Source organism: Puntigrus tetrazona, chromosome 15 (assembly GCF_018831695.1).
Source record: "Puntigrus tetrazona isolate hp1 chromosome 15, ASM1883169v1, whole genome shotgun sequence".
In the NCBI taxonomy this organism is placed as follows: domain Eukaryota; kingdom Metazoa; phylum Chordata; class Actinopteri; order Cypriniformes; family Cyprinidae; genus Puntigrus; species Puntigrus tetrazona.
This window is the reverse complement of record NC_056713.1, coordinates 15,648,422-15,674,870: the sequence shown is the minus strand read 5'-3', so window position 1 is coordinate 15,674,870 and position 26,449 is coordinate 15,648,422. Positions and strand designations below refer to the sequence as shown.

General features: G+C 35.7%; 1 protein-coding gene and 3 pseudogenes across 1 annotated transcript; 2 read left to right on the top strand and 2 right to left on the bottom strand.

Annotated features, from left to right (window-relative positions):
- The first annotated feature begins 2,347 nt into the window (after window positions 1-2,347).
- Window positions 2,348-11,032, top strand: LOC122358484 (annotated as a pseudogene).
- Window positions 11,033-13,215: 2,183 nt separating this feature from the next.
- LOC122358489 (cytochrome P450 2M1-like) lies at window positions 13,216-15,883 on the bottom strand. Its single transcript, XM_043258305.1, is given in 7 exon segments — window positions 13,216-13,485; window positions 13,980-14,122; window positions 14,272-14,458; window positions 14,532-14,673; window positions 14,868-15,044; window positions 15,405-15,565; window positions 15,876-15,883. Coding segments are annotated over 6 exon segments (972 nt in total). The 5' UTR covers window positions 15,543-15,565; window positions 15,876-15,883; the 3' UTR covers window positions 13,216-13,300.
- A 12-nt stretch (window positions 15,884-15,895) lies between these two features.
- LOC122358643 lies at window positions 15,896-17,129 on the bottom strand (annotated as a pseudogene).
- Window positions 17,130-21,306: 4,177 nt separating this feature from the next.
- LOC122358642 lies at window positions 21,307-26,449 on the top strand (annotated as a pseudogene).

The following is a 26,449-nucleotide window of genomic DNA, read 5'->3' as shown; positions in this document are numbered from 1 at the left end:
ATTAATAATGAACTACTTTGTCTACGTACATTTTCCGTTTTTTTTTTTTTTTCTGAGCAGATTTATGACTGTTTTCCAGCAGCTCTGTGATGTTGTGCCTGTTGATTGTCTTATGGAAACTGATATGCCTGGAATAAAAAACGTTCACCAACTTAACTGGCAGGCGAATGCTCATGTATTGTATCAATGACCTCTTTTCTTATCCTTAAATGGTTGCTTGTGAAATGTCGGTTGGTGTGCCATAAAGGTTGGCAAACTGTTATGATTTAGAGTCATTTGACTGTGTCCAGGGTTTTGATGTAATTATATATTTGGCTGGGGCGCAAATGGATGTCCCGGGTTTAGTATATTCAATGAATTAATCAGAACTTTAAAGGTGATGCAATACAAACGTCGCAGAATTGGTTTACGGCCTTCATGGCTAATTTGTTGCATAACTCTAACTCAGAGTCACGCAACACTCCCCACTTAGAAATGATTTGTTTAAACAAGTGCCCAGAACTTAAATGTTAGCATGACAACACAGTCGTTACGTAAATAAAGGCTGATGACATATGCTCAAGACGCTTTCTCAAACATCAAGTTCCAGGGTCATAGATGACTGGGGAAAACAATGCTAAATGCAATTAAATTAAAATGCAACAATTAAGCAAAATACTGAGAAGCTGAAGTTTTGTTGTTAAAGTTATTACTGCATTTTGGCACAAATTCATCTGTCACTTGGCCCTCATTGTCATCAAAACAAAAAAAATACAAAAAGACATTTTAGAGACATTTAAATATTAAAATTGTTTTGATCTATTCTGTTAATGTGATTCTGTAAATATGTGTATAATAAATTCAAATATTTGTTCTTTAATACAGTAATTTTTGGTACTAAATTGGGTCCATATCCAAACATTTGGGTAAGCGATTCAAAACTACTTCATTGTACCACTATTTAGGAAACCTTTAAAGGAAATATTACCTGTATATATGTTTATATAACCAACTACAGAACTAATTATATAATCATAATTATCAACTGAAGCTTAAATACTCAGACTGTGCCCAAGGTCAAAGTTTTTCCTTTGTATTTAATTATTGAAATTACGAGAGAAGTTTAAGAGGAAGAAGAAGTAAACTCTGTTTATATTCTCCTAACAGTGCGATTAGAGTGATTACATGGGTGTCCTCTACCCGAATTACATTTTGTAAGTCCACCATGTGGGTTTTTATACCCTCAGTACTTTCCAGCCTGTTTAACACAAAACCAACTAAATTATTCAACACCAACCTGATCATACATGATTTAGCAGGACACTCCTTTTATTTACATCATCTGGTTTAAGCATACTGTTTCCTCCTTTCGAGCACGCTTGAACAGACTTCAGTCAACTGTTTCTTAGAAAAGGAGCTCAAATGACCTTCCTCCATGAACCATGATCGATTGAGCTGAGATTTAGCAGCAGCGTCTGGCTTTTGTTGTCTGCTGAAGGGCTCAGTCACCCAATTTTGACAAAGGCCGTATTTATTTTTAGAGAAACTACTAATCTTTTATGTGTTTCTCATCCATAATTCATGCTCTAATCCATAATTTCAAAGGAATTTTCTCAGTGTATTTAGTTCTTCTGGTTTATGCGATGTCATATTTAACTGATATTACAGATTTGAAAATGACTAATCTTAAAAACCTTTTGCCCATAAATGTCTGATATTCTATATTTTAAATTCTACATTAAATATATAAGGTTAAAAGGCTAAAAATATATTGAATTGAGATTTATTCAAGATTGCATTTAACAGCGTTATTAAATAACTAATGTTTTTAAATATAGAGTAAAAATTTGAATACAAATAAACATGTCCTCGTGTTGTGTCAATCACTTTTGTCCATTGTAGAAAATAAAAATTTGGATGAGGATTTTTTTCGTTTTTGCATCCGTAATAAAGCATTTTGATCAGAAAGCATGACGATTATTAAACATTTCAGACTCAGTGTGCAAGAACCTTTACTCTTTTACTGGCAGGTCTGGTTTTCTGAAGTGACATGAAAAATTAAATACACATAAATATACATAAAGAAAAAGTGACAAACCTTTGTCAAGCTAATGCAGGTGTGGGACAGATGGGCTTCTTTCAGGTGCAGATGTTTTATTTCAGAAGATTTAATATGACCACATAAGTATGGGCAGATAGAAACCAAGCGGTTCAAGAGCTTGAAGCCATCTGGTTGTTAATTATTTTCAAGCTGTCAGATCTGTGCTTCTCTTAGTATTCTCTGCTGTGTTTCGATCCTGAAGGGTGCAGCTGGTGGCATGTAGGTCTGGAAGAATGGCCTACCCTGGTTCTGGTTGGACGAGGCCCAGCTTTAGATGTATGGCCCCTGGTACCTGTCTCAGTGATGAAGAGCACCCCCACCATCTTCCTCCTCACTCTAGCTGTCCTGTGCAGAGCTGAGGTATTGATTAACATATACATTTTACAGCAAGTATGTGTGTGTGTGTGTGTGTGTGTGTATGCTTTACATAAAGAGCTCATATGACCTGCAATACCTATTACTGTTTCTGTTATAGTGCTTGTGTGTCATTTTTGAACTTGAAGGTTAAAGTCTCTCATTGTAATAAACAATAACGATCGAAGAAGGGTGTTTTTGCAGTGATGCCTTAACCGCTTCATAGTGTTAAGAACATTTTAATAATCTAAAGAACGTTTTATGCAGTGTAAAGGTTCTATGAATGTTAAAGGTTTTTCAACGAATGTGAATTTATAGTGTGGCAAAAGCACAGAAAACAGTCAGATTTTCTTGCATGCATAGGGTGATGAATTTTGGACAGTAAGGCCAAAAACATGTATCAAAGCAGTAAATAAGGGCAATTTTGATTTCATTTTGAGATAACCAGGTGTCAGCCAGGTGTCACATGTGTCTTTCAGAGTGTGAGTGGGAAGACGGTGAAGGACACAGTGCAGGAATGGAACAGGTATCGGAACGAGTGCATCATGAAGATAAGCTCACAACCCACCCCCTCGGGTAGGCTTTAGCTCATCTCATCTGTGTGTGTGTGTGTGTGTGTGTTGTTTCTATATCAACATCAGAAAACAGCTAGGTGAGATTTACTATGTCTATATAGAGACATAAACACAGAGAGGAACGTTTCACTAACCACTCTAAATGTTTGTCATGAATCTTTCTGACAATATAAATCTTGCCTGCCTATGGAGTGTCAATAAGGATAACGTTACACTTTTAACATGATGGAATTTGACAATCAGATATACAATTTCACATATAATGTAAGCTCTGACAGGAGTATAGAGAGGTATTGAACCTGTGCGGATCAGTGTCATATTCACATTAAGTCTATTTTCTCCATTAGGTTTGTTTTGCAAAAGCATGTTTGATATGTACGCTTGTTGGACAGATGGAGTTCCCAACACAACTGTGAAAGTGCCGTGTCCTTGGTATCTGCCTTGGTATGATCAAGGTATGGCTGCCAGTAATAGTGCCTGTTGGTATGGAAACATATATGCACATATTTAATTCAGTTCACCTTAACTTAAAGCTTAAAGAAATAGCCTACACAAAAATGTTGGCCTCGCTCTTGTGCCATTCCAAACGTAGATTTACTAGAAACAAAAAAAGGGTATTTTTTGGAGAATGCTGTAACTAAACTGTTTTGGTTTCATTTGACTTTCATTGTATGACAAAAAAAAAAAAGAAAGTCAATGGAAGCCGAACATGAAGGTAAATAAACGATAACAGTATTTCCAATCATTTGTTTATCTTAAAAACATGTTTATGTTTAAAATCCAATTATGGAATTTTCTGTATGAATCATGCAAAAGCTGTTGGTATAATCCTACGGTGTAGTAAGAGGATATCAGGATATTTAAATGCAGCTTCTAAGCTGTTTTGACTTATTGGCATATTATTTTCTGCCAGGTCAAAACCATAGTAAGGTATAAACTCACGTGGTACCCTAAGGTACAAAAGCTAAAAGGTACATACTTGTTTATCCCTAAATGGTATATTAGAGGTACATATGTGTACCTAAAGTGTAATATATTTTGTAATATATAAGTGTAATATAATTATATATTAAAGTGTAATATAACAGTAATATTTTGATATTAGCATTAGTAATACTAAATACAGTACTACTTTTAGTATTGGTATTTTGAAAGAGTCCTGCTTTAGTGACAGTTTTTCAAGTCTTTTTTTCAAAGAGTGTTATATTATTTTAGATCATGCCAACTATAAGAACGAATATGTATATGAATCATGCGTTTGGTTATAGCTTATGTGACTGTGTTCAGTCAGCACTGAATTAATAAAAAGGTTCATGGTGGGCTTTCAAATATTAGACACGTCTGAAAGCAGTAACTGAAAGAGATGTTGTCTGTTTCTGTCCTCTGTAGTGCGTAATGGGTTTGTGTCACGGGAATGCGGTCTAGATGGCCAGTGGCTCACCGTTAACGACAGCCGCACATGGAGAGACCACTCACAATGCAATGCGGATGACAACCAGGAGAAACAGGTAAAGAGATCACAAAAAAAGCATTAATGGTGTGTAAAATGAGAAGGAAACCTAAAATGAGTGTGTATATGTTTTATTATAAGAATAATAGGTTTAAGCAGAGTGCTTATTTTTCTATGTACTGTATGTATTGTTTATATTATAATAAATCAAAATTTTGGATTTGTATTGTGAAATACAGTTACAATCTGAAATAACTTTTTTCTATATTGATATAGTATAAAATGTCATTTATGCTTGTTAACGTCACATGGTTCTTAGAGGAATAGAACATTTAAAAGAACAGCATTTGTTCAAAATAGAGATCTCCGAGTACAATAAATGCCTACTGTCACTTTTGATCAGATTAGTGCATATTGCTGAATAAAAGTATTTCCTTTAGCATTTTAAAAAGGATATGAAATAAAGTTTTGGTAGACCTCCTTTAGTTGTACTGTATGGCTCAGTAAAGATTTGTTTTGGCTATGTACATTTTTTTGGACCGTTAAAGAGCTTAGTTTAGAGAAACTGAAATAAATAGGCATAATTAGTTAGGGTAATTATGTAATTATTCATGTTATGCGACAGTGACATTAGTTATTTGGCTATGTTGAATTTAGTAAATTCTACTTCCTGTTGTTCAAATTCAAATTAAAATACCAGTTAAATTCCTGCCTAACTAGATTATTATATAAAGTAAATTCTTTAGCGCCCTGCCAGGCACGAGTTCATGCCATTGTTCAAAACGACTAAAAATATTCACTGAAAGAAGCCAAGAGATGAAGTCAACGATTTTGATTGTGATGTATAGAGGATTTATGTAAAATATAAAACAAGCTGCATGAATTTTATGCAGTTCTGTAATTTCATAAACCAAAGCCCTTGGAAAGCAGCCACACTAGTGTCGTTTGCAGAGCGCTGCACTCATTTCTTATTGGCACAGCAGACTTTATCTCCTGCTCGCAGAGTTATTTTCCAGAGTTATAGGCTATTACTCGCTAGTGCGATCCATGAATATAAAGCTGTCATTACTCTACGCCTGAGGCTTTCAATGGCTGTCAGTATGGCAGAGTTAGAAAAATGTCTGAAAGTCTTTAAGAATGAATTACTCAGGGCTCTGAAGCTTTGCCTTCATGTCCTACAGCGAGACGTCTGAGAAGGTTCTTCTTTCAGAGCAGTCACATGAATTAAAATGACTCATGTCTCTATAGTGCTATTCTTTTGCTCGCTGTCTTCACAGGAGAATCAGATGATGATCTTGGCCTATTTTAGGGTGATGTACACAGTTGGTTACTCTCTCATCCCTGGCCAGCCTGTCTTTAGCCCTGTAATACTTCTCATATTCAGGTGAGTGGCAGGTGTTCTTCACAAAGACATAGAGAAAATGGCACGCTGGAAGAAAAAATAACCATTACAGTAGATCTAAATAAACTGACCAAAAATCATATTATTTCTAATAAGTTCACTGAACCTTAAGGTTTGATGATTACAAGTCTATATCATAATTAAGCGCTCATGTCAATTAGTTGTGCAGCATGCAGTAATTAATGTGTGATTTTACTAAGGATCTATAGTCATTTTGTGCTTTAACACTTGAGATCCTTTAGCTTGGCAGGTGAATTGCGGTTTCAGCTCTCTGTGAATAAATGACAATTTTAATTTGTTTTTTTGTAATAATGCAGGAAGCTCCGTTACACACGTAATTATATCCACACCAATCTGTTTGCCTCTTTCATCCTGCGAGCCGTGTCCATCCTCACGAGACGCGCTTCTCATGAAAGACGCCCTGAGTTCAGGGACAACAAAGATGTTTCAATGCGTTCTAAGTGACCAGGTGAGCAGAAATACAGTGACGAATCCTGCACTTGCTTACTTGAGGTTTTCCGTAAAACTCACAAAAAAAAAACCACAATGGCATGCTTTTCTGAAAACGAGGAGGCAAAGTCAAAAGTATTTTTTAAATTCATGTTCCAGTTAACCTTTTACTCTTGTGCCAATGTTAGGCAGTGTCATTAAAAAAAACCAGACAAGTGATTTATACACATTTTAATGTCATATCATAATATTTTTTATATTGGTACTGTGGATTATTTTCCAATTTTGCTCATGGAGGAAACTTTTAAACAAATGATTTACAGAGAAAATATAAAAATTTTATACCCACTAAAATGCATTAAACATTAAATGATATCAGGGATTCCCAAACTGAGCTTAATGCAAGAAAAATTAATAATCAATTCAGTTATAAAATGTAAAATAAACATTTTAAACCCTTGAACACAAAAAAATATATATATATATTTATTTTGTTTACCTGCCTGTCAGTGTGACCATTGAGCAACATTGAACTGTTGTTAAAATATTTTAATATTAACTTCCTCAGCTATATTTCAAGTAAGTATTACATGTCAAAAAGATTTGGGAATCCCTTTGTTTCTTACATGGTCCATGGTCCAAGAGCTGCTTGCTTAATAATAAATTAAGAATGATTTGCTGTCGTTGTGTGAATAATAATCATGTAATCCATAAAAACGTATCTGTAATCTGATTAATGAGCATTAAAATGTAATGTGTTCAATGTACTAATTAAAAGTACTTGATTTTGGAATCGGACTATACAATCCAGACTACATGTACTCAGTTACTCCCACAGGTGATGTCAGGCTGCCGTGTGGGCGCAGGTCCTGATGCAGTACTGTGTTGGGGCAAACTACTATTGGCTACTGGTAGAAGGTCTATATCTTCACAACCTGCTGGTGCTGATGGTCTTCTCTGAGAACAGCTACTTCTGTGTATACCTCTGCATTGGCTGGGGTGTGTAATTTGCATACATTCATGAAATTAATTTATTAAAATATTACAATATTATAATTTAAAGTGACTTTATTATGTGTAATATATTATTAATCCATATTTTGGCTTTGGGAGTTCACAACAACAGGTTGACATGCATGCAAGGTCAATTAAAGTTTATTTAAAGTCTTATAATATGCATTTATTTTGTCCTTACTTGCTCAATGATTCCCAAATGATTCTCTCAGCTGTTCATTTTTTCCAAAACCCACCTTAGCGCGTTGCTAATCTGGCGGCGATTGGTGATGTAATACCTGCTAAAGCATTGTTTGTGAGCGCAGTTTGCTTTGCATTGTGTAGAGAGTTACTGGTGAAACCGTCATTTTAGTTCCAAAAGCAGCATCTAGTGGAATGAATAAAAATAATTAGCATTTTCATCAAGACCAACGCAAAAAACAACAACAGAAAGTTGATCTCATCATGTCACAATAGCTTTATACGCGGTGTACTTTGAGATTGAAAACTTGGCAGGATGTTTACATTCACTTGAGCTGCGTTACACGCCGCATGAGGTCATTTTCAAAATTCCATAATGGATATGGATATGGGCACTTTAAAATATTAGCAACTAAGATATTTAATAAAATACAGACATTTTCATCTTGCGAGCTGTTTTGTATTTCATGTATATATTTTTTTTTCTAACAGGAACACCTGTGCTCTTTGTGGTGCCTTGGATAGTTGTCCGTTACTTATATGAGAACACCAGGTAAGACGTGCAAAAGTCTTGATGCAACAGCTTTCTTTCATTTGGTTAAAGATTAAGAGCAGCTTTGCTTAAGTATTACAAATGTGCCTACACATTTCTCAAGGTGCTGGGAGATCAACGAAAATATGGCATATTGGTGGATCATCCGAACGCCAATCCTTTTGCGATTTTAGTGAGTCTTTACCTCAATTTGTCTTAAATTTGAATTTGTTCTCTGATATTGCTAGTCACTCACATATGCTTACAGACAACTCAGGACGTGGAGTTACCCCTTTCACTCGAAAGCAACCAAATTTGAACGGCAGTGGGGATCTGCCCCGACTTTGTTTCAGTGGTTATTTTTAAGTGAGAGATCGGAGAATTCCAAGTTCCGAGTCGTCTGGAATGCAGCGTATGAATAACCAGTTAAATATACTCTCGTTCATGTATTATACATGGATGACTCATTAGTCTGGAGCATTCTTGAGGATTGTGTTGAGGAACTGTTTTAGTGCGCTCAGAAATGATTGCGGCCGCCGATCCGTCACTCTCGGCTGGAATAATTTATGCATTTTCCCTCATTACACAGGATGAGAAGTCTTGTGTGTCTATACACTGAACTTTCTACGTGTGACTGTTTATATTTAAAAAGAATTATGACCATGTTTTGCAGGTGAACTTTTTCATATTTATAAGGATTATTCAGATCCTCGTCTCCAAATTAAAAGCACATCAGATGAGATATACGGATTATAAATTTAGGTAAGAACTTGACTGATTTCAACAAATTAATTTGTACTATGTTCATCAGTATCATCCGTTTGTTTATTTTTCAGACTTGCTTAATCTATTGGTGTTTGCAGAATGTCTATGCATGAATTCATCCATGTTATGTAAATGGAAGTGCCCCAGCAAGCTTTTCAACCGCTTTTCAAAGAAAATGTTTCATCCTCTTCTTCAAATGTCAGCCTTGAGGGTAGTACGCATTTTAAGGAGCAGTTTTTTTCCTCACCAGAGACTATATTTGTAGCCTTCAAGCTCGTATCCTATTTATGCATAATGGAATAAAATTCGGATTGAAATCTGACGATAACTTGATAACAATGATAGAGGTCTTTTAGATTCTTGATTTAACCACAGTACATGCTGTCATTTAATCTGCCTGTAAAATCTGCCCTTAAAAATGTTTTTATCTGAAAGAATGAATTAATATAAAAACATTCTTTCTACAAAGAAATGAACTCTTGACCTGATATTAAATTTAAAAAAAGCCATTTTGAATAATCTGAGTCTTTAATATTCATTTTCCCTCAGGTTAGCCAAGTCCACGCTGACCCTCATCCCGCTGTTAGGGATTCACGAGGTGGTGTTTGCTGTGATGACAGAGGAACAGACTGAGGGCGTGCTTCGTAATGTCAACCTGTTCTTTGAACTCTTCTTCAATTCCTTTCAGGTACAACTAAGGCAATCAAGAGAGACAGACTGTGTCACAACATGGCCTAGTTCATACAGTCTACTTACTTTTTTGTTTACCATGCACTGTTAGAATGTACTGATTGAATATCCTTACGATTCATACATTTTGACACAACACTTTCTGTTGCCCCACAGGGTTTTCTGGTGGCCATATTGTACTGCTTTGTCAATAAAGAGGTAAGATGAATCTGCTGTATATATTTAAATTATTTGTAAATATACTTTTTTTTTTACATTATTTATTTATTATAATGCATGTATACACAGCCATGCTGATTCATTTATCATAATTTTGGTGCATTGTATTATTTGCAACCTTTAATACTTTTCTCAAGGGTTCTTTGGCGAATAAAATACAGCATGAACAGAAATCATTTGTAATAATATACAGTACTTTTCAAAAGGGTGGTGTCAGTATATTTTTTATTTCTTTTTTATAATATATATTAACATTTTTATTCAGCAAGAATGTGTAGTGATAGTGATAGATTTTTTGCTTTGAATAGATGCTGTATACTGTTTGTAAATCAAAGGGTTCTGAAAAGTATGATTTTAAGTGACACAACTGTTAAATAATATATCATTTCTGAAGGATCATGTGACACTGAAGACTGGAGAAATAGCTGTATTGATGACTGGTGAAAATTCTAATTTAAATGACAGAAATAAATTATATTTTAGAGTATAATAATTATAGAAAACCATTTTTTTTAATTGCAATAAAAATCTGTCTATATAGTGCTTCAACAAACTAAATTAAAAATGTTGTAATGTTTAATATTTTATTTCATGTTTATTTTAAGTATTAAATATGCAAAATGTTTTTTTTTACATGTGTGTATATTTATATATAAAGGCATATGTACATATAAAATATAAACAAATATTTGTAATGTATTACTTACCTTTATGAGCTATTTAAGTTATTTAGACTGAAAAAATAATATGCAAGCCATCACACTGGCACCTTCTGTTGGATATGCGTCTAACAGCACATGTTGGTTAAACATTCAAACTAACATTGTGATACGCTTGAACTCTTTTATATCTATAGATTTTATTTTAGGCAAGTCGTTATTATTTCCTCATATCCTGTCTTTGATTCCAGGTACAGTCGGAAATCAAAAAGAAATGGCAGCGATGGAAACTGGGTATAAGCATTTTGGAGGACCAGCGTAATACAGGCAGTAACACACAGCAGGGAGGCGCAGGTCCTTTGTGTGAGCACGACCCAGCCTGCTCTCCAGACTGCCCTCTGGACAGTGCCAGCCAGCTGTCCTCAGACCCAACACCCACAGCCACCCAACCGGCTGTTCAGCATCACTACCATCCCAGAGCAAAGAAAGGCAAGGCGTACTGCTACATCTCTGCCCGAAAGCAGGTTCTGAACGGGCTGGACGTGCCAGCGTTGCCGCAGTGCACCGGGGAAGGAGCAGTGACGTTTTCCGAGAGCTACTGTTGAGCCATGCGGACTGGACAAACAAAGCCAGATATCATGGAGCGTCTCATTGTTTTTAACTCTCAAAGGATATTACTACATCACGCTTCTCACATTATGCCTGGCGACCCACTTTATTCGTTGTTTACCACTATACCTCATTTTGGAAACTACATTCATTCTATTATGTGCCACTATTTTGGATCAAGTCAAAAAGACTAATTTCCCACAAAGCCATTTATATCTTTGATTGCATGAGGATTATCTGTTTAAAATCCACAGGTAAGACACAAACATCACCTAGCCTGAAAAATCACCAAATAGCCAGCAGTACGTTTTTGGACCCTTAAGCCACTTATCTGCTACCATTTAAGAATATGAGGTCAGTAAGGTTTGTACAGAAATTACTACTTTTTCAGCAAGGATACATTACATAGATCAAAAAGACTTTTACATAGTGCAGTTTCAAATAAATACTTATCTTTTGAAGGTTTTATTTATCATAGCATCGCTGAAAAAAAGCACAGTTTCTGATATTAAGCTACAGTTTTCAACATAGATAATAAGAAATGAGCACCAAATTTAGGACGTTAGAATGATTTCTGAAGAAAAAAGTGACATGAAGGCAATAATGCGGACCATCACAAGAATAAATTATTTTTTTAAATATATTTGAAAATGAAACAGGTATTTTAATTGTGATAATATTTTACACATTTTATTGCTTTTGCTGTATTTATTAATAAAAAAAAAGTCATCCTCTGTGAGCATAAGAGACTGTTGAATGGTAGTATATCATAACTGCAGATGCCACATGGTTTTATGTTTTGGTTTTATATTCATTTTTTTGTGCAGTTTAAGAGGCCAAATGCTTTTTGGCGAGACTGTATGTACACACGGTATAAGCACCAATAATTCATTTCATAAACAGTAAATCGGTACTAGACTTAAGTTCCCTGACATTATGTCACATCCTCTCACCTGATTTGATATTGTGCCTCTGGAGGTGTTAAATATCTAATATGAAGGTTTTATATGGCTCTTATGTAACCTGCTCAACCAGGACAGCGTGCTCTAGGCCTTCTCTAAACAGCAGGAAATTTAATTCCTTTTTATGCTTCTGCATTCCACTTGATGGCCTAATCCCTTTCATTTAGTGCCATGACAGAGCCCAACTGTGAACTGTATGCCTACAATAGAGTTTAAAGAGGATTACTAGGTATTTTAGTTAATAGGCAACAGTAACAACACTATTAAACATAGAAACAGTTTGTTTCAAAACTTCATGAAGGTTTAAATCAAAGTATGCCCTCATTTTTGAACCACTCACTAAGGATTGAGATCATTTCTTGCACTGTACGCCTTATTTGTTACTTCACCTGGACATTCTATTTCTGTCAACATGGACGGAAGTGCAGTAATAATAGTGATATTTATATTGTACCAGAACTTTCACTGTGATTTAGACCATATGTTATGTTGCATCTAAACTGTATCCTTCAAGTGAAGGTGGTTTAACGAACGTTGATAACAAAAGCCACCTAGTGGATGTAGCGAGAACTGCACAGATGTGTTGCAGAGTTGTGTTCGTCTCAAGAAATCTTTTTTTTCTCACAATTTGTAGTGCTGAATGGTATTAACCGGGTGCTAAGTGTCTGTGGTCAAGCATGAATTTGTAAAAAAATATATATATATTGGTAGGATGTGTTTTTTGCAATGTGGTAAGGTTTGTGTAGGTCTTATGAAGCCACTGTTGTTAAACATACAGTACAGTTATTTATCACACATCTTTCTCTTATGATTTGTCCAGTAGCCATCTACATATTACAGAATAAAGTACCGTTCACATAGGAGTTCTTTAAACGTGAGATGCAGAGCAGTGAAATGGAAAAAAAAACATTTTAAAATGTAAGTGTATCTCTAGGCTAGTGGTCTTTTTTTTCTCATTTAACTACCCTGCAGCTTGTGTTTTTAAATGCAAATGTTAATTCTGTGTGAATGGCACCTAAGTGTGATAACATAAATGTTAAACAGCTGTTAAAAGTGCCAATATTGTTTGACTTTTAAAATAGTCATTTATGTCCTTCTAAACATTCCACAAACTTAATAAGCTTTCATGTCAAGACACCTAATATTGTGTGTCAGATCCACTCACACGGCTAAAAGTGAGTTAACCAGCTAGACTCGTTGAGGACAGGAACATGCTAAATATCGATGTTGTATTTGCCAAAAAAAAAAAAAAAAAAACCACTTGTGCAATAATATAATTTTGGACATATTTATTTCCATTAAAAGCATCAAACTGAAATGAGAATATGTTTTCTTTGGTTATTCTGTGGGCATGTTCCTCTATTTCCTGGGAATGGCAAAGCATTCATATGTGCGGGGCATGCGGCCAAAACTGCAATTTGTTGGTGTTGTGTTGAGCTCCTCTGGTGGCACTGTGGCTTTAAAGGTGAAGTGCTGAAGGAGGGACGTGAAGAAGATAAACAGCTCTATACGAGCCAAAGCCTCACCAATACACGCACGCTTGCCTGTCGAGAGAGCAGACAGAAATCTTCAAATCTTTTGAAGAAATTATTTTCCATGTATCAGCCGTTTTATTGTCTGTGCCCTTTAAAGCAATAACTTTTTTAAACATGGTTATTTTTGTTATATTATAAAAAAATATGCATACACGTTCCATGTTATATCACCAAATGAGTAATCCTATTTCACTGTAATGATATACATCACAATACAGTTATTTTTGCTTTAAATAAGGCCTTTATGATATCAACTATTTTGATAATATAGAAATTTCTTAATTCTTGTTACCAGTGTCAAATTCAGCACTTTACTTCCTTAAATTCACTCCGCAATGCTTAAAAGTTTTTGTTGCCGAATAAGCGCAACAAAATCATGTAAAGGCGACTGAGATGACAGTGTGAAATCTCTACTGGTTGACAGATTTCTACCATTACTTCACAGGGTTATTTTTCGTATAAAGCACAACATTTTTATGGTCTAATATGCACAATGAAGTTACCCATGCCAAATACAACAAATGCATCGTTTTTCTGAAATCACCATCTGCGTCCAAGAAGTTCTCTGGATAAAAAGCAATTTGGGTTCTTCCACAGTTTCGGATCTATAAGCACAGATGATAGCAGTGGGAAAACCATGACCCCTAGAAAAAACATAACAAATAGATAGACATAAATAATAACACATGATTAACTAATAAGGATTAAGTAGCTACATAAGAAAATTACATTATGAATGACATAGCTGAAAAAAATAATCAGAAAATATAACAGTGTAATGGAGTGTAGAATACCTTAGGAATGACATAACCGTTGTATTCAGTGTCACACATCATCTTGTGGGGGATAGCGATGGGGGCGAGATCCATATGGCGCTGAATCTCATGGATTACAGCATCTGTATACGGCAGGTTTTGTCTGTCCTCTACTGAGGGCCAACGCTCCTGTCCTACAACCTCATCAAGTTCCCTCTGAACACGCTCTGTACGGAACAGACAAAGTAAAACCATATACTGCTTGAAGCTCAAAAAGAGAAGACATTTGTTGGATCTCACCTTGAATGTCTGGGTGCTTCATCATCAGAAGCAAAGCGTGTCTGACGGTGGATGAAGTAGTTTCTGTGCCGGCACTGAGCAAGTTCCACACCACAGAAATCAAGTTGCCAAAATGATATTCTGTGTTAGGCTTGTCTTTCTCCTGCAAACGATAATAAAGGTGAATATTAAAACGAATAATATACATAATAATACAATAATTTGGGACGTACCAATTCTAGAAGTTTTCTGGAATTGACATCGTATCATAGTTTTACCACCAGAGGGTGTAAGTAAATGTATGTATTACCATGGCTATATGAACTGTTTTAAATGCCATTTCTCTAAATTATTTACCTCTTTCATTTTTAGTACAAAGGCCTCAATGAAGTCCTGCGGGCAGGAGAGGTCCGGAATATTCATCCGAGCCTGTGCCTCATGCTTGCAATACTCCCTGGCCTCTTCTAGGTCTTTAAACAGCTGATGGTGTTTACCGGGAAAGAGGCTGACTAACCTAGGGAATATATTATAGATCTGAAAAGAAAATAAAGTAATTAATGTTTGTCTTCTATTATTTCTTTTTTTAGCAAGGATGCATTAAACCAATCAAAAGTGACAGTAAAAACATTTTGAATGTTACAAAACATTCAATCTTAAACACTGTTCTTTCTATTTACTAAAGCATTTTGGAAAAAATGGTTTCCACACATATATAAAGCAGTTCGCCTGTTTATATGAAATGCTGCGAATCAGCATATTAGAATGATTTCTGAAGGATCGTGTGATACTACAAACTAGAGTAATGGATGCTGAAAATTCAGCTTTGCATACATTACATTTGAAAATATATTTAAATAGAATTCAAAACATTTTTTAATCTTTAGAGTACAATACCTGTCCAAGAGGACTACTGAGAATACTGAAGTAAGTATTTACGGTCCGAATGAGAGACTTAAACTGTGGATCCTCAGGTTCAAACCTATGCCCGAAGACAATGCTGCAGATCACATTGCTTACAGCATTCATAAGCATTTTTGCAGGGTTGAATGCAGAGCCTTTGAGGAGAAAAGAATAACAAAGAGCTCAAGTTTCTTACATTTAGAGCGTTGTAAAAACTCATACCATTTAATCAGACTTTCACTTGATTGATTTGTACTGTGGAGTATATTACATCTACACACAGCACTTTTGCTCTGTTAACTTATTGTACAACTTGCAAGAACTTGCTCCACGTGATGTTTTTCTGAACAGTACAACCACTGAATAGCCTATCTGATTTAACTGTTCTACCGCCGAATCCCGCATCAGATTCTTTAGTAGTTTATGCCTGCAGTTTGTTTCATCTGATAATCTAAATGATTTTACCTTCACATTTTTAAACATTTCTACAAGATTCTCAGCCTCCTCCTGACTTGCACTTCAATGCTCCTCATGCCCATTCCAAAGCTCTTCAGTGTCGTAAGAGTGAATTTGCGCATTTCCTTCCAACGGTCTCCACTTGTGGACAAAACCCCTGCGCACACATACAATGCGCTTTCACTCTCCTTAGATTAAAACAAGTGTTTAAAAAAAGCATGTAAAAAAAAATGGCATCAAGCGACCTCACCATATCCGTAAGTAGACTTCATTAACAGGGCATAGATGGCCCTGCCGCTGAATTCTTCACGAGACCAATCATAGTATCCTTTGGGCTTGATATCCAGAAATGATCACCACAGGAGTGTTTGCCAGCCAGATGGTAATAACAGAGCCATAAGTATTACTCAGCTAAAGTAAAAAGAGTATTATGGGTTTGATATGGGATATTTCTGTGTTATACCATATGTGTACTATTAGACATACTTCAAATCATCTCAGAAATTGATGAATAATAACCTTAAACGTAGTTAATAGTTATTTTATACAGTTGTAATGTATATCAGAGCATTGTTGTCTGAAGACGTTTGTAGTGTTTTGTTTGAACTGGACACTCTTTTGTGCAGATATATCACTGTGTAGTTAAAAGTGGAATTGCTTAAAGTTATTTAGCGTTAAAGACGGGGCGTTTCAGTGTGTGAAAAAGTAAATACAAGCCATCTTTGATACTTCTACCACAACCCCCTTGAAGGTAACAGCATCTTTAAATTTCTCTAGAGGGTTTGGAAATCTCAGAATAGTGACCCCTACGTAGTAACAGCGTGGCAGTGACATATAAACAAGCAAAAACATTTAAAAAACAAACATAATATGCAGTCCAGACCAAGAAAAGGTAAAAAATAATCGTTAATATGTAACATAAACAATCTTTAACATAACTGGATAGTTTACCTGCACATGTGAGTCACCAACTGACAATACTCAAATTTAAAAGACTGAATTAAAGTATTAAACAGACCTACTGACCTCTAAATAATAAGCGTATGCTTCCTTGATATTAAACTGAAATAAATTTCCCAGCAGTGCATTAGGCGCAGGTCCTGGAGGCAGCCGCTCAAAACCGCTCTGCTTTCCTCGAATCTTCCACAACAATAACAGAGCCAAGACAGCCATGATAACAGACACCGCGTTCGCCTTCAGTGGCGACAGTATATCCATGCTTCAAGTTACACTCGACCTTTCCTTTAAACCGATTCACAGCAAGCAAACAAAACGTTTTGGTTTCGAGTTAATGACATTGACGGTTTAAGGTCTCTGCATAACGAAAGTGGGCGTTTTTAAACTGGGCGTTGTTTCTTAGTGATGGCATGAACTCTAGCACGCACCTGCTTCTGCCGAAGTTAAGAATGATATGGGTTCTTTATTACATTTCACTGCAGTAAAACACGAATGCAGCCATGCTGTGAAACTTTTAGTCATGCATCATAGCTAGGCTGTGGCTGTCTTCGAAATGGCACGCTAACATACTACTCTTAATATTTTACAGTATGCAGTATGTACGATGTGCATAGTAAGCATTTTTCTCTATGCATGGAATACCCGGATGACCTAATATTTATCAGCAAAATCTGCTAAATATAACTCAAGTCTAAAATCAGTACAGAAGCTGTGTTCGAAATGGCATACTACCATACAATTACTACTACATTGCACTATGCTGTCTGTATACTTCAAATATTATGTTGGTTTTCTGAATGAAAATTCGTTGTGAGCTGTGTGCTGATGATCGACGTGTGTTTGAATCTCTTTTGTCAAACCCGTGCTACGACTTTTCCTATCATGTACCAGATCAGAAAGGCATTTATTTGTAATAAAAACACCCCACATCCCCCACATAAGCCATGGACTTTCTCTCTCTCATGGCAGATTATTGTTCAGCATTTATCTCGCATCTTGATAGCTACATTACGGAGCTAGTTTCTATTTATAGTTTCCAGTTTAGTCTTATTTTGCCTTAAGATCTTTGCCTGTGTATTTGGATTTCTCACTATCGTGGGACGTTTGGACTATTTATTTATCGGATTACCCCTCTTGTCAAGCCCTTTTGGATTATGTTCGATTGACCCTCACTTGTTTATTGGGCTGCCCATGATATACCTGTTTGCCACCGCTTGACCCTCGCCTGTTTTATGACCACATCTCTGTCAAATACAAGCCTTGCATATGGATACGCATGCCTCGGGTCTCATTGGTCCTGTAAAAGTCAAACAAGGATCCAGCAAGTTTACCATGGAACACTGGCCAGGTTTCAACAGTTGATCATCATGAGTGAAGTCAAGCCACAGTTGACTGTCATGAGGCACTTCACATCACAGTTGATTATCATAAGTCAAATCACAGTTAATAGACCCCAATTGTGAACCATTGTCCTGTCCTGACCCAGCCATTAAACTCTCCGCCTTGTCTGTCACATCCAATGATGCTGTCTTTGCATATAATTTATCATTTGCCTGTATAATAAGTGTGTTGCTCGGTAGGTCTGTTTCATTGGTTGTCTTCTCCTCTCAAAATAATGGTAAAGAGGACAGTTCAATTTACAGTTAAATGGTTATTTACAGGAATTAAAAATGTTACAGCAACATCATGGCTTTTCTTGAATTTACAGGAATTTTATTGGCAACTTTTGTTGCCAGGTAAATATTGTAATTTAAGCGTAATTACCAGAAAAAAACTGTAATGCGTTTTTACATGTTTATTTCATAATCCTGTAATATAAACAAAAAATACTGTATTCTGAAACATTAAGTTTATTGTAAATTGCTTAGCAGTATTATACTGTAATACATTTTGCTTATTGGCAACTTTTTTGCAGTCATACTACGATGAACTAATTTAATTAGAGTACTGTTGAATTAATATATTCTCCGATACCCATTTTATGACAGAAACTATTGAGTTCATTCTTTTCAGTCAGCTTGTTCACAAATAGTCAAATATCACAATGATTTTAATAACAACAATAAAACTGTGACAATGCTACAGTAAAAATCTGTTAAAATGGTTAACTGTAGATTCTGTAAAATTTACAGGGTTAAAGCTTTCAAATTTTGTTTGACTTAATGATTTTTTCTTTAAAATCACTGTGTTTCTTATCAGTTTTTCTCATAGGTTGTGTGTTTTACATATAATGTTGTTAAATTAATGTTTATTCCATATTTTAATTCAACTTTAAAAATAAAAAAATAAATAGGGAAATATTAACTTATTTGACAAGGGTTTTCTAAAATGTAATTATTCACACTTTTCCATATCTTTATTTTTAGGTTGAAAACGTTTACGCAAACTATTGTTGTCTTTCCACCAGCCAGTGGCGGCAAATGCAACTTTCAAAAAATCTCATCCTGACTATAATGAAAGCTTTGTGAAACTGCACAGCCTTTTTAGCTTTTTAAACAACGTATACCGTCCGTATATATGAGAAATCACCTAGACAGAGGCTAAAACGCATTGTTGTTTTGTTTTGTGTTTTTAAAAAACGAGCTCGGACCGATTACTACATGCTAGCTGGGACGGTTTTTCGACAAAACAGTGCTACGGTACAATTTTTAGCGTGGTGTTAAATAATAATAAATAATATAACTTAAGTTTTGTTTCGCTTATAGGCTATTGAGGCCAAAACATAATCGTTTTAACTGATTTCGCCCCTAAGTTTACTGACTTAATTCCTTCAAATGTCAAGCCAACCTTAAAAGTCACTGTATAAATTAAACCGCATAGGCTACTGTATTGATTTTTCTTTAATGCGCAGGTGCGTCTTGAAAACCGTGAGGGGGAAGGCGTGAAGCCTCGAGTAGCAGGTTTTGGACTGAGCATCAAGTTCGGTTGAGGAGACGCGGAGAGGAGAGTGGTCCAGCAGCCGTGAGTCACGAGCGTAGCGCGCAGAGAAGGACAAGGCGCAGCATCCTCTCCATCCTCCATAGCACAACAACGGCTGACAAAAGAGTGGAAGAGAAATCGCGGTTTTTTGAGGCTTGTTTCAGGTAAGAATGATATAATCGCGCTGTGTCGAGTATCTGAAACGTTCGCAAAAGACAGCTGGCCATCTTGTTTTGCCTCGTAAGAAAAACAGCCTGCTTGTTGTTCATGTGCTGCGTGATGGAGCGTCCATGTTTTCTTGTTGACACGGGACAAGACTGGCATGCTTTAAAGGGAAAAACGAGATCACGCTGCATCTGCTGTAGATATTTTGTCGCGAAATACTGTAGATGATTGTGATTTATTTACCGACGATTTCATTAATAATACTGAGACGGTATCGGTTTCTTTTGTGCACGATCCATTTCTTAATACGCCCCTTTTTGGTAGAAAGCACAGGAGTAAAATACTAATTAAATATATTATATATTAAATACATTCGTCTTTTAAATAATAGCATAAAAGTCTTATGTAATAGACTTATGCTGTTATTTATTACAATCCTTTTATATAAAATTAACTATTTTAACTGTACACAGATATAACATAATAACATAATTTGCAGTTTATATATACTTAACTGTTTATATGATTGTATTTTATTATCTGTTTTGTCTATTTCTTCTCTTATTGAAGTATAAAAATAATTTAATTGTGCAGCCATTATAGAAATGTTATTGCATTTTCAGAAAGATGTGCCAGTTATCATTACAAGACAAAATGTGTTACCATGTGGTCCATTTGTTTAATTGACATCATTCATAATGAATAAACACCATACTGTCTCCCACAGTCTGATGCAATAGAAGGACATTGAAAGCACTGCCACAAACAGCTAATGTGTGAGCTTATTCCAGAAGCAATTAAAACCCTTTAGAGGAATACATAATTTATTAGTGAAAGGAAAGAGTGAAGCTGAAGCTCATATTCACTTTGATCTTTGCTTTGAGGAATAGTATTTCGAACAGATCAGAGTATCTAGGAATTTCATGAAATATACAATAATGAATGAATCACAATAAAACTCAATGTGATGATACATCAATAATGAAAATGTTTTACAAAACAAAATGTAAATTCTGAGTAAAATCTGCCATATAAGATCATGATTCATGAGCTTTTGAAATACCCCATTAATGAGTATTTTGATGATATTATATTTCAGTTGTAGTTAAATGTTTTTCTCTAAATAACATGAACTAGAAATGCAGTACATTTTCTTTAGGCCCATAGATTGCATGCATACTGATGTTAAAATTGATCAGTTGCATGAAATACTTTCCAAATATTTGGGATAACTTCCAAATGAATTTGATAAAGCAATGGAGGACACGTACTGTAGTGTTGGACTAAGTCTAGCATTCTCTAATTAATTCCCTTAATGTTATCTTGATGGCTGACTGAGCAGAATACAGTTACAGGCATCTGAGACATCAAAAGTGAATTGCAATGACTTATATTCAGCATGGATCTCCAGTAAGATGGCGCAGTGACTGCTGAGGTCCGGCCTCTCCTCTGTTCCAGCAGACAGTGCTGGAAGCAGTGAGTCACTCATCCGCTCAACCAGACTCCGTACTAAACTTAGAGCCTCGCTGGGAGGGATAACTGTGGCATATAGGTTATTATCATACGTTGCATATAGTATGTTGTTTTTAGCAGTGATCAAGCAAAAGAGTATTGAGATTTTCAACGAAGAATTCTTTAGGGTGTGTTTACACTTGGCAGGTTCGCTTTGATTAAAAGGAACTCTTTTCATTTGATTAAGGCTGAACGTTGCATTTCAGACCTTGGTGAGCACCTAACATAGTGAGTGCGACCAGAGAACATCTAAAACGAACCTGATGTCACAAGATGGGACCTGTTTGTATGTTGCACCTAATAGTTTAGTATTATAACATTGCTTTTACTGCTTTACACATTTTAAAAGCTTTTCATCAGCTATATAATAGAGAGTCATGTTCACACATTCACAGCATTGATTTGGATGTTCTGTAAGTTCGGTAAGTAAAAATAATGTTGGGCAATGATTAATTGTGATTAAGTGCATCCAAAATAACTATAATTTTAGATTATAATAATTGTATTAATTATATTAATAATTTTGTGAACATATGTGCGTACTGTGTATATTTAATCTGTATATATAAAGACACACACATACAGTATATATGTTTAAATTACTTAAATGCATATATTTATATTCATATAGGCTAATTTGTGTATATATATATATATATATATATATATATATATATATTTTTTATATATATATATATATATATATATATATATATATATATATATATATATATATATATATATATATATATAAAATACATATAAATGCATGTGTGTGTATTAATATATGCATAATAAATATACACAGTACACACATATATTATGTACAACTTTTTTATTTTGGATGTGATTAATTGTTGCCCAGCACTACAAAAAACATCATAAATGTTCTCCAATAATTTTGTGACTTTTGTTTTGTATCTCTTGAATAAAAAATGGACAAAAATGATTGTACTCTGTATTATTATATTTACCTATGCATTTTTAATGTGCAGGCCCAATCACATCAGCAGAATGACTAAAGAGAAACCTCTGAGGTGGAAGAGGCCCAACCGGCCTCTGAGTTCATCAGCCGGTTCATGAACCCATAAAGAAGCCCATAGTGCATCCATCTGCACAGGCTCCACTGCCCAAAGACTATGGTGGGTTCCTCATCCTAGCAGTCAGATCTACCCAAATATTACAGCGATCTAGAAGAAAACCTAAGTTACAAGTTTGTCCCAAGTCCCCAGCATTATGCAGTGACAATCTGATTGGCTGCTGTAATAAATCCTGTATTTATTTTCTTCTATTATAGCGCTTTACCTTCTTTGATCCAAATGATCCTGCCTGCATGGAGATTCTGACAGACCCTCGGACCACAATCCCAGAACTGTTCGCCATTATCCGCCAGTGGGTTCCACAAGTTCAGCACAAAGATCGACATCATAGGCAATGAGGTAATAAAGCTTAAAGTATTTCTATAGTTGTCAGCAGTATAGACAGTTTTACTTACTGAATAAAGACTGTGTGTGAACCATGAGTGAATGCCAAGTGTTATGTGTAATATGATCTATCGATAATCTGATAATAGAGTCTGGTTTCGAATACATTGTGTTTAAACTAGTTGAAGGCTTTACTTTTTAGTGACAGTTTTTTTACGCATACCTAAAAAAATGTTTCTCAGCTTTTGAAATAGTATTTTTTTAATAATTGTCACGCTGTATAACAGTCTACAGACCTTTAGAACAAGATTTTATTTTGCTATGCAAGAATACCACAAGTCACATTTCCCTTAAGCTTTATATTAACTTTTGTGAAAAATATTTGCAGTAGAGTAAAAAAGGCCATAAGTTTAATTTTTATATAAATGATCATGCATTGAAAGGGTCATAATATTCATTTTCTAGTATTGTCAAACAATTATCCAAAATAAATCATTCAAAAACATTTACATATGATATGTATATATTTGTATATTTATTATGCATATATAAATACACACACTTATACATTATATATTTTGAACATATTTACATTATACATATATCATACATTAAATTATACATTATTATATTCTATATTATAAATAAATATATTTAAATATATAAACTAACAATTTTTTCTATTTATACATAATAAATATACACAGCATACACATATATTATGTAAATAATATTTTTTATTTTAGGTGCAATTAAATGCGATAAAATAAAGTTAGGCAGGAGTATCATTTACACATTTCTTTGAATTTTATTTACTACCACTAGTAGTTGTCTTTGTAAACACTTATAGCAATTGTTCATATAACAGTGTGGTCTGTAAAGAAGTATGGGTAAAGGATAAGGGTGTCTTGCTGTAGATAGGTTTCCTAGAGGAACTGGACCTGCAGGGATTGATGGCAGTGGTAATAAACCTCCTACGTTTGACTGATCTCTACACTGAGTGAGTCCTGCACTCAAATCAGCTCCACCTGTCAGGTTTCTGAGAGAGGAGACTCTCAGTTCCCACCAGTATTTGGCCTCGTGGGTCTGACTTGTAATGTGCAATCAAAGTAAAAGGTTTCAGATGTTCACAGTGGTAAATGTTTTGTAAAGAGGCGTTATTTGTAATTACTAGAACTGTCATGTAGGTAGGTGTCATTAGTTCTTAACTACTTAAAATAAATCCACAACTGCAAGTATTTGAACTACTGTGTGGACATTCTAGCATTAGTAATGAATCAAGGTGTGTGTTTCTTAACTTTCAAACGTCTCAGCATCCCCTCAGCCGTGCTGGCATTGGACTGCTTCCTGGTTTTTGCTGGTTTCATTGTGTCAGAGAAACAGCAAACCAGAGCAACAACTTGACCAGTCTGGTGGTCACGGCTAAGACCAAAAAAAAATGAACTTAGGATGCTTTTGAGTTGCACTGTTCTTACAGGAAGAGGAGGGACTTTTACATTTTGGCTCCAAGTTTTCTGCCAAAATGGCAGAGCGATGTGACATTAAGAATGACTAAGCAATAAGGTTTTTTTCTATCACGTATCATCACAATATTAATTGGCACTTGTTACATCGATGAGAGTGCATCACTAACTAAGAAATCTCTATCCAGCTTTCAAAGTGCCCATTTGCTATAGAAAAGCTTCCATCTTCTCAAGACAGTTATTACCTGTGAGTCTGCATTAGTTATTAATTGTCTTTCCAGTTGCATCGATTGTTGATCAGATCTGTCGCTTTCAGGCATTAAAGAGAGGTTGCCATGTGAGCGACCGTGATGGCCTGACAGATATGACACTTCTCCACTAATGCCGTGGTAAAGCAGGAGCTCATGGAGTGGGTGAGTGACACTGAAGTTGAGAGCTGGAGAGTCTTTGCAATGACTTGGTGTCCACAATCCAAATATGACATTTCTCTCTAACTGGAGTCAACTTTGTAAAAGTTTCCCCAACCTTTGCTAAGCATTTTGCACACTTTCTCCAACGTAATAAAAGCAATCTAGCCTGCAGCACGTGGACCGTTAAGCTATAGAGTGAACAATGTGTTTTCCTTTCAGGTGATCCCGAGGCAGCGCTCCGACTTTCCAATCAGCTGATAGCTCTGGGAGCTGATGTGAGCCTCAGCGTGATGCGTTGGACCAACATGAGCGCCCTTCATTGCGCGAAGGCTTACTTGATGTGCCAGAACTGGATTAAACGCGTCTACTCCAGCCTGCTCAGCCTAAAGGTGAATTTTGAAAGCAAACACTCATTTAGATGTCTCATGACGGCATCTGAACTTTCAGTAAGCCAGATGCTTTTGAAACAGCCTGCCAAATTCTCACGTACAAGCCGAGAGGTAGAAAATGCAAGCAGTTTGATCATTTGAAAATGATTTAGAAAAAGTAGGCTGTCCTTCAGCATACTGTTGCTCATCTCTCCACACAGTGCTCAACTCACCTGCAGTGACTTCTACCACGGCACAGCCCTGCACATCGCAGCTCCAACTCCTGTCTCGGTGCTGTCATGTCTGCTGGAGCATGGAGCCAACCCCACTGTCAGGGTGAGCTTGATGATCTGCGTCTCACTTGAGTTAATCAACCTTAATTGGCTGATATGGCATCCATTCCGCTCATTTTGAATTAATGTTTCAGACGCTCTTCGCTGGCTCTGTTTTCACAATAGTCTTATTAGCAGTCATTTTAAAACTGTATATCAAATAAGATTTACAAATATATTTAATATAAATATATAAATGTAAATGTATTTTACTCATTCGAGCAGCAGACTTTCTCAGATGAGTTTTGATAAGACGTCTCCTACCAACTAATGCTGTATTTATTTGATAAAAAGTACAGATAAGAATAGGAGAAGGGAAATAAAAATGTAACTAATCAATTTGTTTAATAATTCATCTCTGTGCATCATAGTAGCACCGTTTTGACATGGCAACAGTATGCTCTTCTGTCAGCCATGTCACAATGAAGAACATACATAGTTTGTTTCCTGTGGATATTCTCCAAAATAACATTAAGTGCTGATGCAGAGATACATAGGAGAGAGCAAATTATTAAATTGCTTGTTATTTTTATTTTCTTTGCATGCAAATAGTATTTTCACAGACATAAAATTTTTCATTTTGTCGTGGAGTACCTCATGAACATTTCTTCATGATCGATGTTCAAAGCAATTTACTGCTGGGTCATTTATTTTGTGGAAACATTGTCAAATTCAAAGAACAGCATGTGTGTTTCATAAAGAAATGATTAAAACTGACTGTGACTTTTATTTTCAACCAAGCAAAATTACAAACGGTGGCCTGTTTGACCATCACTAACAGATATAAACTCTCTGCATGTTACAGAATGATAAGGGTCAGGACTCTGCGCTGAGGTTGTTCCTGACCCCATGGACATGAGTCTGGATAAGGCTGAGGCTGCCATGGTGGCTAAAGAGCTGAGAAAACAGCTGGGTTGATGCAGTGCTCTCAGCTGTAACTCCGCCTGCGCCACCCCGGCCCAACTACGACAACATCTCCGGCAACCTCATGCCTCTCTGGCCTCAAACTAGGGACCGTGTGGTGCTGGATGAC